The 17,451-nt window shown below is 39.3% G+C and overlaps 1 protein-coding gene across 2 annotated transcripts in view; it reads right to left on the bottom strand.

The window, feature by feature from the left end:
* LOC121867720 (transportin-1-like) overlaps positions 1 to 8,531 on the bottom strand; it is a 49,889-nt gene extending 41,358 nt beyond the window's left edge. For both annotated transcript variants that reach the window (XR_006089225.1, XM_042367763.1), the window contains exon 1: positions 8,411 to 8,531. Coding sequence is in view for 1 of the 2 variants with exons in the window: in XM_042367763.1 (XP_042223697.1) it covers positions 8,411 to 8,509 (99 nt within the window). In the remaining variant the exon portion in view is untranslated. The remainder of the gene's footprint in view (positions 1 to 8,410) is intronic.
* Positions 8,532 to 17,451: the final 8,920 nt, after the last annotated feature.

The following is a 17,451-nucleotide window of genomic DNA, read 5'->3' as shown; positions in this document are numbered from 1 at the left end:
ATGCTTCTCTCTCCCTTAACCCAGCCCACAGCGGTGATAAAGGAGACAGCACACAAGAACCAGGAAGGGCCTATGGTATTTAAAGCATTCTAAAAGGTAAAAAGAAGTGGCCAGTGAAAAATGAAGTCTGAGTTTTGTAAATATATTGAAGTGTGGGAATATATCTCTCTCTCACACACACACACACACACACACACACACACACACACACACACACAGTCGTAGAGAAAAATCCCCAAACCTGGAGATGCCACAACGACCACCTTCTTTAACAAGGGGTGATTCTGTACTCACTGCCAAGGAGCACGTTTCATCACCAGTAAATTGGATTAACCTCAATTCTAACTTCCCCACACGATGCCTTTTAACCGTGCGTTTGTCCCAGATATTTTTAGCACTCTAGGATCACCAGTCAAGACAAATCAGTATCGGATACAATCAACAAATACTGTGTGTTTAAAGAGGTACCCAGCATAACAGCCCCCCCCCCCCCGGAAAAAACACCGAGATTAGAGGAATTTTCTAAACACAAGCTCCTCTTCACAAGCCTGACACCAATTTGTTTACAAGATTTAAATCAGGTTATCTGTCGTGCACTAGATTCAGTGTTTAATCTCCGGGAACGAAGATCGAACGAATGGACAAAATCCGCTCGAGGAAAATAATAACACTTGTCTGGAACGAAGAGACTCACCTGTGTATGATTACCTAGAGCGTCATCAGAGTCAACGATATTTGGTTAACGTTAGATCACTTTATCCTAATTCAGTCGACCCTCGTTAATTCGGACTAATAGGGGGGGAAGGGTGTCCGTTTTAGCCGATTGTCCGAATTAACCGATTTAGGGGTTAATATTGCATTATATTTCAAAGTCATTGTTGTCGTCACGATTTTATCCCACTTTCCACTGTAATACGTACGTCATTTCAGAAAAATATTACACATACGTGAATGCATTACATCAAGCACAGTATGAATAGAATACCATTGTAATATACTGTAACAGTATTTTAACCGAAAACTATTAAAAAAACGAGTAACTTCTCTTGAACATCGGAAGGTTAGGTAAAATCTTTTGTTTTCGTCATGTATTTTATCCTATTTTATATTAAAATACATCACGTTTCAGCAAAACTACTATTTATTTCCGAGAATATATTCATTCAGGCACAGTTAAGGTAAAATATACGTGTGATGTAAATGTTTTTTAACTGAAAACGAGTCGAAAAACAAGTGTGCCGTCTAGCTGATACTCAACAGCTGGTGGTGCATCATGCGTCGTTGTAAACAATAGGAGATTGAAGTAGATTACCGGGTATTATATTAAGCGTGAAATATCTAAATGGTTTTTATTACCGGTATTTTTTGTAGATCAATGAGAACTGTGATACCGTATATAACATGATAAGTTAGCCTGTGCTAAGAACTTCAACATAGACTACTGAAAACACGTTGTAAGGTAATTTAACCTATTTTAAGTTGGTGAGCTTCACTTACTGAAGGAACTGCACAACTTTTCATTACTAATTGGTACATATTTTACGTTTCCATTGTTTACTGGCAGTAAATGGTAAATATTTTTCATGTCTGAAGCTAAAAGTTGCATCCCCTCCCCACACTAGTGGTGGAGATGTTACATGTTTTATCCCAGCAGTGGGTGGACCAGCATTTTAGCTTAAGGTCCGCATAGGTAATATTCCTACAAATCTTCAAAAAAAAAAAAAAAAAATTGTCCGAATTATCCAAAATCCGGATTAAAGGGGTCCGAATTAACGAGGGTTGACTTATATTTTGACCGAGAACAAGCCTATGCGATTAAAATATACCGGTAATTACTATACGATTCTTCACTGTACTCACACCAAAAGACATACCTATGACTTTGTTACGAGACAATATGACAACACTGCCGAGACAACTGGAGTCGCAGCGTTCATTTGGAAATTCATCGGCCGCCCCCGTAAAGATACCTTCCAGAGGGAGCGTGTATCGTGATTGGTGGCGAGCCGAGATGTTGTTTCGGGGAAGTTATTGTCATTGTAGCGTTTGTCGCCTTCTACGGCAAAATGGTATCTGCCTAACAAAAGACTTTACAGGACTGACCAAGCTAACCCAAGTGTGGAAAATGGTCATGAAACAATAATAACAATAATAATAATAATAATAATAATAATAATAATAATAACAACAATAAAAACAACGATAATAATAATAAAACCAATAATAACGATAATCCTAACTTAACGCCTTATGTATGGTGTCCACTCCGATCTGAATAAAATCACCTGACAAAATAAAAATATTAATAGTGGCATCCCTGTAGTGAAGATGTAAGCGTGTCCAGTACAGTACACCGTCTACTGAAGCACCCGAGGACCTAGTCTACGAACTAACCAGACACGACGATATATTATGGACGAGTTCGGTTATGTGTACCTGGAGCCTAATGGACTTCCTATACGCCCCCCCCCTTAATCAAATGGACAGGATCTTCAACCCTCAGAGTACGATGGTTTTATCTCCTTGAGTACGGTGGCTTTAACCCTAGAGTACAGTATGATAGCTTTAAGCATCGAGTACAGTACGATGACTTTAACCCTAGAGTACAGAAACAATGGCTTTAATCCTAGAGTACGATGGCTTTAACCCTAGAGAACGATGGCTTTAACTCTACAGTAGAGTACAGAAACAATGGCTTTAACCCTAGTGTACGATGGCTTTAACCCTAGAGTACGATGGCTTTAACCCTAGAGTACGATGGCTTTAACCCTCGAGTACGATGGCTTTAACCCTAGAGCACGATGGCTTTAACCCTAGAGTACGATGGCTTTAACCCTAGAGTACGATGGCTTTAACCCTAGAGTACGATGGATTTAACCCTAGAGCACGATGGATTTAACCCTAGAGCACGATGGATTTAACCCTAGAGCACGATGGCTTTAACCCCCTTACACAGACACACCCATCACTAGAGTCTTTGGAAAAACATCGTCATTGATTAATGCCCGACTTTAGCCTCAACGAACCACTGACAACTGGCAAACCTACAGCTATAGGGTAAAACCTCGATACAATAGACTTCTCTCTCCATATAGTTCGTTATATTGAGGTTTCACATCTAACGGACCCTCGATACAATGGACTCTCATCTCTACATTTATATAGTTTGTTATATTGAGGCTTCACATCTAACAAACCCTCAATATAATGAACTTTCATCTAAGCAGTTCGTTATATTGAGGTTTCACATCTAACAAACCCTCAATATAATGAACTTTCATCTAAGTAGTTCGTTATATTGAGGTTTCACATCTAACAGACCCTCAATATAATGGACTTTTATCCCCTCATTGCCAGTGACCCGGGTTAACCTGTGAAACAATGTCATTTTTCCTATCACGGTTTTTTCCCAATATATTCCCATAAATCTCCCTACCCACGTGAAGCATAAGAGTGAGGTGGTATGACCCCCAACACCGCCTGCCTGAAGAACGACTCGGCCAGCACCTCAGTTTAGGGTACGGTACGTCCCACACACCACAACGAGGGTGTTTTATGTCAGACAAACTTGGCTGTGGCGTTTGTTGTTTATTTCTTGTGGGATATGAATAACCGGTTACAGTCCACCTCGGCCCATTACCAACTCGGCCCACATCCAACTCGGCCCAGCTCGGATAACCAACTCGGACTTCTTAGGTTAAAGAACTCGGACTAAAAAGTAAAAGTTTACACATTTTTGCGTGAATGATAAAGATGCAATAATACAAGCAGCATAGATTAAAAGGAGGAAATTGATTTGTTATTATTTATCTTTCCATTCTATCTTATTAATATATCAATGTACATGTGTGGAAGAGATGATCCTTTCTCTTTTATTTATACAATTTATTTTATATTTATTTCACAATTAAGATCGCTTTACCTGGAGGCCTGACAACGACAAATATATCGGTAGAGGATGACCTGATCACTAGAGCTGAGGTTGATGAGTTCCACGACAATGTAAATAATGAGTTACTTAAAGGCAGAACATACCATACAGAAAACTCAGATCAAACAACAATGACCCTAAATGGATAAATAATTATTTAAGGAATATTATTGGACAAAGGAAGGCTATAGGTAGGAGAATAAATCGGGGTGAAGTTTACCTCCGAGATTATTATAAGGAATTGGCCGGTAGGGTTAAGACCGAGATAAGGAAAGAGGAATAATGAACTGAAGATAGCAAGGGAGGCGAAGTCAAACCCCAAGGGATTCTATCAAATGTATCAAACAAAACACGAGAAAAGATTGGACCAATACAGTCAGATACCGGCGAGCTGACTGATAACGACGGAGAAATGAGGATAGTGAATGTAATACCTATTTCAAGAAGGGAGATAGATCACTATCCTCTAACTACCGTCCAATCAGTCTAACATCAATTGTAGGCAAATTACTGGAAGCAATAATTTCAAACCCTATTCAAAATCACCCAGAGAAGCACAAGTTATGAAAGTGAATCATGGTTCATTGATCAAGTTCTACTATCATAATCTCATAAAATTCGTCCTTCACACCGTCTCAACCATCAGTGTTCACTCTTTGTATTTCAGTGAACCAAAAGACTTAAACCAAATCTCACTCATTCCTGAACCTCTAGTCGGCTACTTGTTTGAAGTGTGCAAGGTGGGCCGAGTTGGTAATGTGTGGGCCGAGTTGGTTATTTAAGATGGACCAAGGTCGAGGTACACCGTATGAACCAAATCTACCCTAGGCCTTGAGAAACCTGCTTAAATAAATAAGTTTAGTTGCTCATTTGACATTTTTCCTAACATATAGAGGGAAATTTTACACACAAATTTAAGTTAATAATCAATAATTTGTTCTCATATTAACCAGAAACGATTAAAATAAATTATTAACTTCCTCCGCACCTCAAGAATATCCCCAAAAAATGGCAGAGTACGATTAGAATTTTCCGTGGATCTGTTTTTCCAGAGTATTTACTGTAGATTAATATTTTCAATCCTCATGGCACCACCACATTGCCCGTTATTGGGATATTACACCAATGGGAACACACAGCGATCGTTCCAAGAAAACATCCAGCGGTTTAGACTACAAGACTTCACTATCAGATCAGGTATAGCATCTAAACCTTACCTGTCCTGAATAAGATGGAAGTACAGCACAGTCCAGTCACCCCTTCTGAACCACCAACCCTGAGATTCGAACCCGTGATCCCGAAGCATTTACGGACAGAATAATGCATCAGTCTAAGGCTTCGGGTTCACTAGTATGAATCTCGGGGTTCGTAGTTCGGGAGAAGAGGCTACAGCACTCTTGTGGATGACTGTACTGTAAGTTATGGTTAGGTGAGGTTAGGTTAGGTTGATAAAAATAGGGTTATGTAAGATCAAAATCACCCAAAATAAGTTAAATACCGTTCAAAAAACACAAGATGACAAACTATATATTTTACCGAAAAAATAATAATGCAAACCCAACGCCTGTTTTGAGATATTCTTGACATAAGGAAGAAGTGACCTCAGTGGAACATTTCTTTACAGCTACTGGTGAACCTGGGACCATTTAATGTATTACCAGAATAAGTCCGGGTTTATTTTTTCGGTGATATGAACGAACAAGACTTATCGAGCAAATCGTAAATAAGACCGCATATGTGGCTGTAAGGGCGGAAACGATCTTCCTGCTCGTTACCGCATTTCACTCGCTCGTTTGCTGGCGCGATGGGGGGGGGGGCTTAGACGGAGGTGAGAACGTCGCTGCTACACGTGCCACCGGCAGATTCACACCAGCCGTCAGTACAGTGATCTCATCAAGGCTCGGGACTCGTGGGCTGTGTCCCCAAACCTTCACCTATCGACTGTCAATCCTCTGGCCACCATACCATGACCGCCAGTTCATCTCCCCCGTCTGTGCCCCGGTGTTCTCCTGCCATATCAAGACATCGGCCGCTGTCGCTCGAGTGAGGACCATCCCCCTGAGAGTGGATCATTGAGTTCCAGAACCTTCCCCAGGGCTGCTGCCATTGGAAATATCTGTTCATTGTTTGATTCCATTAATTGCTGACTCCCTTTTATTTGATTCATCAGTTGTTGACTCCCATTAATTGTTTGAATCCATTAATTGTTGGACTTCCATTAACTGTTGACTGCATTAATTGTTTGACTCCCGTAATTGTTTTCATGTTTGTTGAGTGGTGTCCATCTCACACGGTTGTTTGTTATTCCTCAGAAAACCCTGGTCCTTGACTTTCCTTTTTTAAGAACCTCATTAGGCTGGTAAGGGATTTTTATCACCAAGTCCCAGGCCTTTACAAGTGGCTCAACGGGTATTATTTTTGTTTGTCATCTGGGGAATTGGTTAAGTTAGGTTCTGGTAAGGCAAAGTAGGTTAGGTTATTGTTAGGTTAGACTTTGGTTTGGTTAGGTTATGGTTAGGTTAAGTTAGTTTGGATATCTTAAATACAAGGATGACTAGAAACTAAAATTTGACCACAAGTTCTATATTAATCCTCCCCAACTTAACTCCTTAAGGCAGGACAATGTTGCAGACTGTCACCAAATGACTCAGTGGCGTCCATTATTTATTATACCAAGTTACTTATCCGGTGGTTGACCTTCATCACTGCCGTGTATCTGACCTTCACTCTCATTAGTAATGACTGTTGACCTAGAGTACTGCCTTCTGACACTAGTAAACATTAGGTTAGGTTAAGGTTAGGTTATGATGGGTTGTGTTAGGTTATGATGGGTCAGGTTACGGTGGTTAGGTTATGATGGGTTAGGTTAAGGTTAGGTTATGATGGGTTAGGTTAGGTTAAGGTTAGGTTATGATGAACATAAGAACATAAGAATGGGGGAAACTGCAGCGGGCCTATTGGCCCATACTGGGCAGTCCCGTTTACACCCAACCCCTATTGCTCATATGAGCATCCAACCTATGTTTGAAGCAATTCAGCGTATTAGAGTTAATGATGATGTTTGGTAACTTGTTCCATTCATCCACTACTCTGTTTCCAAACTAGTGTTTACCTATTTCACGCCTAAATCTAAATTTGTCTAATTTAAAACCATTGTTACGAGTTCGCTCCTGGTTGATAATTTGAGTACCTTTTGTAATGTCCCCTTTGTTTAGCCCTGCCTTCCACTTATACACCTCTATCAGGTCGCCCCTCGCTCTACGTCTCTCAAGGGAGTGCAAATTAAGATGCTTTAACCTGTCTCTGTACTCAAGGTTCCTAATGCCCGGGATTAGTCTTGTCATTCTCCTCTGAATTCTTTCCAAGGATTCTATATCCATTCTGTAATACGGTGACCAGAACTGAACTGCGTAATCCAGGTGTGGTCTCACAAGAGCAAGATACAGTTTTAGGATGACCTCGCTAGTCTTGTAACTAACACTCCTTTGTATGAACCCAAGTACTTTATTAGCCTTGTTACGAGCAAAAACACATTGTTTACTTGGCTTAAGGTTCCTACTTATCATTACTCCTAAATCTCTCTCGCAGTCGGATTTCTCTATGGCATCGTTGTTCATCTGGTATCTGGTTTCCCTGTTTACATCTCCTATACTGAGTACTTTACATTTGTCGACATTGAATTTCATCTGCCATTTTTCAGACCATTCGAAAAATGGGTTGTGTTAGGTTATGATGGGTCAGGTTACAGGGGGTTAGGTTATGATGGGTTGGGTTAGGTTATGATGGGTTAGGTTAGGTTAAGATTAGGTTATGATGGGTTAGGTTAGGTTATGATGGGTTAGGTTAGGTTTTTGATGCGTTTTGATCGATTCTGACTCTACCCCAATAACCACTACACTCGGCGATATTGAACCGGTAATGACATAACCAACCAATTAGCTCCCGTTATGACAGAACCACCCTAACTTATACACAACCCCATAACTGTTAAATTACCTCAAAAAAAACAAATAAAAATAAAACAATTCAAAACCAAAATCTCATATTATATAAGATAATTAAAATAAAAAAACATTCACCTCGTTACATGAATAGAATAAAAAATAATAAAATACCTACCAATAATTAATCATTTATCTATAATTAATTCCCCAGGTTAATAAAAACATAAAAAATATATTAAATACAACAGGCCATCTTGGGTTACTCCCTTCATCAATATCTCCCTCATTAATCCTTCCTCCAACACTACCCACCAACATACTATAAAACACAATCAAATATAATACAAATATAATAATAAAACCCCAAAAAAACACAGATAAATCGTTAAATATAATAAAAAAATCAATACTCAACACATTGTAGGGGGTCTAAGGTGGCTGCTGGTGCTGCCTCACTCCCACCTCACATATATCCATCACTTTCACCCATATCTCCTCCTTATTACACCTTCACTATTAATTAAATATATTCTACCTGTTGCACTGATTGTTGAACTACCGTGTCCGGGGATTGTGATTCGCGTAGTAATCCTAAAATCTGGGTTAAAGCATCAGTGTCTGGATTCCACCCCATGTTTAGGGCCGGTGAGGGAGGCTCTAGGGGGTCAACTCAGCCTCTATCATACCAAATGGGAACAACATAATTAAAATATAAAACCCATCTCTTCCCTCATATCTATTAATTTATTTATATATCACTACAAATATCCTTATATAAAAACTATATTATATAATTATTTATTGTGTGTATTAAATAATCGATGAAATACGGAAGCGTTTGATCTATCCTTAGTCTTCATTTGATTAGAGAGTTATTTTGTATACTGGTTTGCTATTGGTTGCTTCGAACACGCACATTCTGACATGGACCAATCAGAGAGCTCGTACTATGGTTGTGTTGGAGGATCGGTCGCCTCGGTCTGATGGAGGTAAATAAACAGGTGTACCATTACCTTAAAACACCTAATAAACACAAATTACCTCAACTACAACCATATATATTAACTTATTAACACCTAACTATAATTATATGGGTTTATGTTAATTAATAATAGAGGTTAATAGGAGTAAAATACACCAGATGTTATAATATCGGTAGTTATGTCTAAGATGGGGCCACGTGCTTTACCCTCAGGCCGTTAGGTCTTGTTTTACCTTTTATTCATTGTTAATCCTCATCTATTATTCATTATTTACAAACTTATTCATTAAAAATATTCCTATTAACTCAAATATCACCAATAAAAACGCTATCATTAATTCTCTACGCCTTAAAATACACTAAACTATCACACATCATAAACCCCGATTCAAATACCATAGAAGACGCCATTATCACACCTATACATTATTATACAAAAAATATACGTATAAAAACACTTATATTAATATATATAAGATAAATTAAAGTGACGTACATATATAAAATGGTTTAGAAATATACTAACAATAATACTTGGTTAGAGAGCGTCCGTCAGCCAGTTTGTGATTGGTTAAACATTATGACGTCATGGTGGGGAAATAATGGCAATAATACATTAAATTAACGATAAAAATTCTATTTAGTAGACATAGACATAGTAATAAAATTCAACCAATCAGGGAGCCCAATCAACCAAAGAGATGTGACGTAATATATACTGTACACCAACCAATCAGGGAGCTCAATCTACCAAAGAGATGTGACGTCATATACTGTACACCAACCAATCAGGGAGCTCAATCTACCAAAGAGATGTGACGTCATATACTGTATACCAACCAATCAGGGAGCCCAATCTACCAAAGAGATGACGTAATATATACTGTACACCAACCAATCAGGGAGCTCAATCTACCAAAGAAATGTGACGTCATATACTGTACACCAACCAATCAGGAGCTCAATTAACAAAAGAGATGACGTCATATACTGTAAACCAAATCCAATCAGGAGCTCAATCTACCAAAGAGATGTGACGTCATATACTGTACACCAACCAATCAGGGAGCTTAATCTACCAAAGAGATGTGACGTCATATACTGTACACCAACCAAATCAGGGAGCTCAATCTACCAAAGAGATGTGACGTCATATACTGTACACCAACCAATCAGGGAGCTTAATCTACCAAAGAGATGTGACGTCATATACTGTACACCAACCAAATCAGGGAGCTCAATCTACCAAAGAGATGTGACGTCATATACTGTACACCAACCAATCAGGGAGCTCAATCTACCAAAGAGATGTGACGTCATATACTGTACACCAACCAATCAGGGAGCTCAATCTACCAAAGAGATGTGACGTCATATACTGTACACCAACCAATCAAGGAGCTCAATCTACCAAAGAGATGTGACGTCATATACTGTACACCAACCAATCATGAGCCTTAATCTACTAAAGAGGATGTGACGTCATATACCGGGTACACCAACCAAATCAGGAGCCTTAATCTACCAAAAGAGATGTGACGTCATATACTGTACACCAACCAATCAGGGAGCTCAATCTACCAAAGAGATGTGACGTCATATACTGTACACCAACCAATCAGGGAGCTCAATCTACCAAAGAGATGTGACGTCATATACTGTACACCAACCAATCAGGGAGCTCAATCTACCAAAGAGATGTGACGTCATATACTGTAAACCAACCAATCAGGGAGCTCAATCTACCAAAGAGATGTGACGTCATATACTGTACACCAACCAATCAGGGAGCTCAATCTACCAAAGAGATGTGACGTCATATACTGTATACCAACCAATCAGGGAGCCCAATCTACCAAAGAGATGACGTAATATATACTGTACACCAACCAATCAGGGAGCTCAATCTACCAAAGAGATGTGACGTCATATACAGTACACGAACCAAATCAGGGGCTCAATCTACCAAAGAGATGTGACGTCATATACTGTACACACCAACCAATCAGGGAGCTCAATCTACCAAAGAGAGGGACGTCATATACTGTACACCAACCAATCAAGGAGCTCAATCTACCAAAGAGATGTGTACACCAACCAATCAGTCATAAAGAGATGTGACTGTACACCAACCAATCAGAGCTCAATCTACCAAAGAGATGTGACGTCATATACTGTACACCAACCAATCAGGGAGCTCAATCTGTACCAAAGAGATGTGACGTCATATACTGTACACCAAAGAGATGTGAATCAGGGAGCTCAATCTACCAAAGAGATGTGACGTCATATACTGTACACCAACCAATCAGAGAGCTCAATCTACCAAAGAGATGTGACGTCATATACTGTACACCAACCAATCATGTGAGATAGTCTTTTTCTCTCTCTTGCTTTATCTTTCTCTGTATCTTTGTCTCTTTCTCTATTTTCTCTCTTTTCTCTCTTTCTCTTTCTCTCATGTTTACTCATTTTCTCTGGCGTTTATTTTCACTGGCGTTCATCTTTACTGGCGTTCACCCACACACACACGCGTACACACCACACACGAAAGCAAACACACACACACACACGCAAAAACAGACACAAATATTTCGACACACACACACACACACACAAGGCTGTATCAGTGCTGCCAACGAGAGAACAAGTATATCAGTGTCTACCCAACTCAATCATCCTTGGCAACACTGTCTTGGCCTAACATCCGTGTGTTTGTTTGTTTGTTTTAAGACGCCACACACACACAAACAAACAGAGCCGAGGGAGAGAGGGGGGGGGGAAGAGAGAGAGGAAGGGAGGATAAAGTCAGTAAGGGAGATTAGTAAGCTAGTAAGGGAGAGAGAGAAAGAGAGAGAGAGAGATTGTAAGTTTCCAGGCAAGAGACGGAATACAGAACAAACTCAGAATAATAAATAATATAAAAAATAATAAATAAACCAATGAATAAGATAATGAACAATAAAACACCAGAAATAACAATAAAACACTGAAACAAATCACAGAGCTTCACTCCCTTGTTCACATTCAGTAGGCGTCTTTATCAGCATTTCAAAACACATCGATATTAATTCAATTTTATCTATATTAATCTAGATGATAATTGGTAGAAAATATCCCAAATAAAGAAGAGAATAAGTATTAATGAAGACTTGTGGTGGAAGGGGTATCAACACAAGAGGTAGATGACGCCCCTCTCTCCCACCTAACACAAAGGGCTGCTAAGGACTGCTGGATTGTTTTCGAGTTATATAAGATAAGATAACGAGGTTTGGTAGGAATACAGTATTAAAATCTACCTCAGACAGCCCCAGCATTCTTATACACAGTAATTCATCGTGAAATATAGATTGGAGTGAGGGAGAGAGAGTGAGTGAGGGAGAGAGAGTGAGGGAGGGAGAGAGAGAGAGAGATTTCTTGATAACCTTGGCCAATGGGAATAGTGGATGAGTGAATACTGTCTTCGCTTCCTATCTTAAGGGACGTTAGTTCGATCTCAGGGTAGAGTGATGTGAGGAGTGAGGGGGTCAGAGAGAGTGAGATAGAGAGATAGATTGAGAGAGATTTTTTTTAGATTGCCCCCGAGGGAGCTAGTTTATTGGGCACCCCCTTACATCCTGTGCAAGGTGAAGCTCAAAAGCATTTACAGCGCCCATCTGGGAAGCATGCGGAGTTCATGCTTGCCTTCATGACTCGTGCATTAAGGGCGTAAAAGCCTGAAGGGTCATTGGTTTTGTCAGCAAGTTACATAAAGTGAGAGAATGATGAGTGTGTGGGGGGGAAAGTTCCCGGTACATTTCATCTGTTTATGGCAAAGCGTGGCAGGTCCCTAATAATGTCAAGTGCCAGGCCTGTGACTAGGAGGAGGGATATCTGGTCTGGGAGGGAAGAGGTGTTGGTAACGGCTGGGGACCTGTAGGAGGAGGTCATAGGGCAAGTGAGGATGTAGTGAGAGAGGGCGGGGTGAGGTGGTGGTGAGCTGATGAGTCGGTGTGACCTTCCATGACAACTTTATTGAATACAAATCTCTCTTTCTCTCTCCCTCTTTATCCCCGTCTCTATATCTACAGTATTTGCTCTGTGTTAGGATTGTCAAGTCTAGAAAAGTAAAAAAATAAATATGAAACTTTACAGAATCACGATCCTAACCAATAAAAGATGACAATTAAACCCTATTGATCTTTCCCTGTAAGTATAAGAATATCAAAACCTTTAGTAGAGTCTGGGTGAAATTTAGAAGCCATTTTGTCATTAGCTATATCATATTACGACTTTTTTTTTAAATAAACTGATGTACAGTATGTTGTTTGTGAGTGAATCCTACACGTTAGCTTAGTTACCTCACCAACTCAAGTAGCAATTTCGTTATGTTTTATCATCAATTTCTTTATTAGTTACGATATCTTTCGTTTCTAGTTACGAGGAAATATTAAACTAAGAGTCTTTGAGAATATATCCCCCTGGGAGATATGTGTACAACCGATGTATTGTTAAGTTGTATATACACATGGAGTCACTGGTTAAACTGGTATAGTATCCCCCTCACATGCCAGTATACTTCGAGAGAAAATAGAACAGTGTGGCCTTTGTGTGTTTGTGTAGTCGAGATAAAGTATATCTTACATCCACCCACCCAGAGTGTGAGAGCGCGTCTGCCACCCACCCAGAGAGAGAGTGAGAGCGTCTGCCACTCCACCCAGAGAGAGAGAGAGCGCGTCTGCCACCCACTCCAGAGAGAGAGTGAGAGCAAGGTCTGCCACCCACCCAGCAGAGAGAGAGTGAGAGCGCGTCTGCCACCCACCCAGAGAGAGGAGGAGCGCTGCCCTGCTTACCCACCCAGAGAGAGTTGGAGCGCGTCCACCCACCCAGAGAGAGAGAGGAGAGAGAGTCTGCCACCCACCCAGAGAGAGAGTGAGAGTGCGTCTGCCAATCACCCAGAGAGAGAGAGAGATAGAGAGTCTAAGCACCCACTCCAGAGGTGAGAGCGCGTCTGCCACCCACCCAGAGTGTGAGAGCGCGTCTGCCACACACCCAGATAAAGAGAGTCTGCTACCCACTCAGAGAAAGAGAGAGAGTCTACCACCCACATAGAAAGTGTGTGTACAGTATGAGAGAGTGAGGGAGAGTGTGCGTGCATAAAGGAATGAAAGAATGAGAGAATGAGAGAGAGAAAAAGGAAGAACAAAGAGAAAGAGACAGACAGACAGCCATTCCCTCAACCAAGCAGTACTTCACAGGGTAAGAGGCTCCTCATAGTACTTACAGTCTTAATAAATCATTGGCCAAAACACCAACTTATCGTCCGCCATAACCCAACACTCCAATTCTGTTTAAGCTGGATGATTAGAGACCCCCACCTACCTAATCCTTATCCAATCCTGTTCAAGCTGGATGATTAGAAACCCCACCTACCTAACCCTTATCCAATCCTGTTGAAGCTGGATGATTAGAAACCCCACCTACCTAACCCTTATCCAATCCTGTTGAAGCTGGATGATTAGAAACCCCACCTACCTAACCCTTATCCAATCCTGTTGAAGCTGGATGATTAGAGACCCCCCACCTACCTAACCCTTATCCAATCCTGTTCAAGCTGGATGATTGGACCCCCGCCTTCCAATCTTTATGGCCTAATTCATCCTAAACTAATGATTTGAATTGGGTCACAGTCCTCACTTTGCTAATGATTAGGAGTTTGGTCCAGTAATTATGGAGGCTAAATTTACCTAATCTAACTTAAACTAAATTAATCTAACCTAAATTATGGGGTTGAATCATCATACTCAAGGGGTTAAGACTACTATAATTACCTCATTTATGATGTATTAAAAAAATCTAATTAACCAATTTAAACCACAACTACTATCGTGTACAAAAATAAAACTAAGTTAGAAGCCTAAGTTATGATACCTTACAGAACATTAACTAAAGCAACCCTGTATTAACTTAGCTTTATATGGTATTAACTTATCAGATTAAGTTAAGAGTCTGGGTGTATTCTTGAGGCGATATTTAGACTCCATTTTGGTGTTGTAATCAAACTAGTTAAGTGGAATCCTTCATCTCTAATTACAAGGAACATTAATCATAGGAGCACTTATCTTTTGCCTTCACCCCAACCATCCCCCACATAAGGCCAGACCAACACCTCAAATTTGTCCCAAACAACCTTCAGTTCTTGTAGATTTTTTTCAACCAATTGACAGTCCCTGGCATATCTCATGGAGCAGACGGGGTGACAGTACTCTAGATGGGGAAGCACTTCACTCTTGTTGATCATTACGTGGGAAGGATTGTCTAAATATCTGAATGACCTTCTTATAAGACCTATGCATTGTTAGGTTAGGAAGGGCACACTATGACAACCAAGGCAATTTACTAGTACAGTGCATCATAAAAAAAACACCCCATACTGTAGAATTTTTTATTATCAAATTGTCAAATGCCCAATATCACAAATTAACCCCCATTTATCTACAAACTTACAATATATACAATTACACAAATAACTTACAGTAGCTACAAATATATTATGTATCACCTTTGTATCTGACCACAAGCAGCTACAGTAGAGAAGTTAACTATGGAGAGACAGGTGGAGTGTAAACCATTGTTACACTCCGTCATAACTACATAATCACCTCACTATAGGATGATTAACACTTGTTTCTCACACTACCGAGACAAACTAATACCTTAAGATGATCATTAAAAAACCCTGTCAAGTTTGTATCTTAATTATGTATACAGTATTATACAGTATACATAAACCTGAATCTTAATTATCTATACAGTATACATAAACCTGTACAGTATAAATGATCTTGTGTTTATTACGATACATTTTATACATGACACAGTTCTCGGGACGTTGGCAAGTTTATTGAGGTCTTCCTAAATGATGAATGTTTATAAATAATTAAACTTGAATAAACATTACCTCATTTAAAAACCCGAACTAACATCTTTAAAAATAAAATACTAATAATAATAATAATAATAAAATACTACTACTACTACTACTAATAATAATAATATGCTGCTAATTGAACTAACTTACAAAACCATTAATAATACAAGTATATCAAGGTATTTTAATGAGAATATTGCATAGTACAATAGTTGTTTAACAGGGAGGTGTGTAAGAATGGACTCAGAATGGACTAAAAATAACAAGGGGTGGTAGAGTGTAAGAATGGACTCAGAGAGGACCAAGCGTTGAGTACTATCATCATTAATTAAACTCACGTTACGAGATTTAATTGTGAGTCTTCCCCATTAACCATCAGATCTGGGGTCTATTAAGGTCTGGGGTCTATTAAGGTCTGGGGTCTATTAAGGTCTGGGGTCTATTAGGACAGGGGTCTATTAACTCTGGGGTCTATTAGGACAGGGATCTATTAACTCTGGGGTCTATTAGGACAGGGATCTATTAACTCTGAGGTCTATTAACTCTGGGGTCTATTAGGACAGGGGTCTATTAACTCTGGGGTCCATTAACTCTGGGGTCTATTAACTCTGCGGTCCATTAACTCTGGGGTCTATTAACTCTGGGGTCCATTAACTCTGGGGTCCATTAACTCTGGGGTCTATTAACTCTGGGGTCCATTAACTCTGGGGTCTATTAGGACAGGGGTCCATTAACTCTGGGGTCTATTCTAATGCACCTTGTTTCACCTTGCATGTAGTATTAAAAAACATATCTACTTCAGTATTATTTTTTCATTAAATAAAACTTTAAAATTTCCTCAAAAAACATATAAGATTTGAGATTATTTTCATGTTTTTAGTGTCCAGTTTTCCTCATATTGTGTACTAGTAATTAATCTGTTTTAACTAATTCCTACAGTGAGCGTTTATTACCGTGAAATAAATAATAACTAATCAAAATCTGTGTTACAATGGTCTTAAAATACCCTTTAATTAATCTCTATTGCTTACTTGTTAAATATATACCAAATGCATCTGTGTACATAATCTCAGTTCATTATGGGAGTAAATAATATGTAATTTGATCTTACATTTTAAACACTGTAAAATAGATCACAAGATTAAACTCTCGCTATATCGGGGAGGAAGGCCAGTCCGATAAAGCCGATTTCCGATATACAGAGACGTTCTGATGTATAATTTACCTGCCTGTCCCTCAGTAACGAAGAGAAATACAATCTCCATCATTATCAACTATGACTTAATATTAATTCCCACAATGTAAACACGTATTAATACATAACGTACTGCTCGTCCCTGGTGCCGTACAGGAAGTAATGCTCGGGAGGAATGAGGGTAAAGGTATGTCAACAAACGCTAACCTATGCCCTTCTTGCTCTCTATACAATGTTCAGGAAATGTATCTGATATTCTCTATAATTTTGTGTATTTATGATTTAGTTTTTTATTGTAGTTATTATTATTTATTTTAAGAGAGTATATCGTTTACCTAGAACTTTTAGAACAAACTATTTTATTTCCCTTGAGGTAAATATACTGTAGCCATATACAAAAATTGCAACACACTCAACACACCCAACATTCCCAACACACTCAACATCCTCAACACACCCAACACACTCTAGCTTCTCATAAGTAATACT

Source organism: Homarus americanus, unplaced genomic scaffold, assembly GCF_018991925.1.
Source record: "Homarus americanus isolate GMGI-L3 unplaced genomic scaffold, GMGI_Hamer_2.0 scaffold46583, whole genome shotgun sequence".
Taxonomy (NCBI): Eukaryota; Metazoa; Arthropoda; class Malacostraca; order Decapoda; family Nephropidae; genus Homarus; species Homarus americanus.
This window is presented reverse-complemented; position numbering and strand designations above follow the sequence as displayed.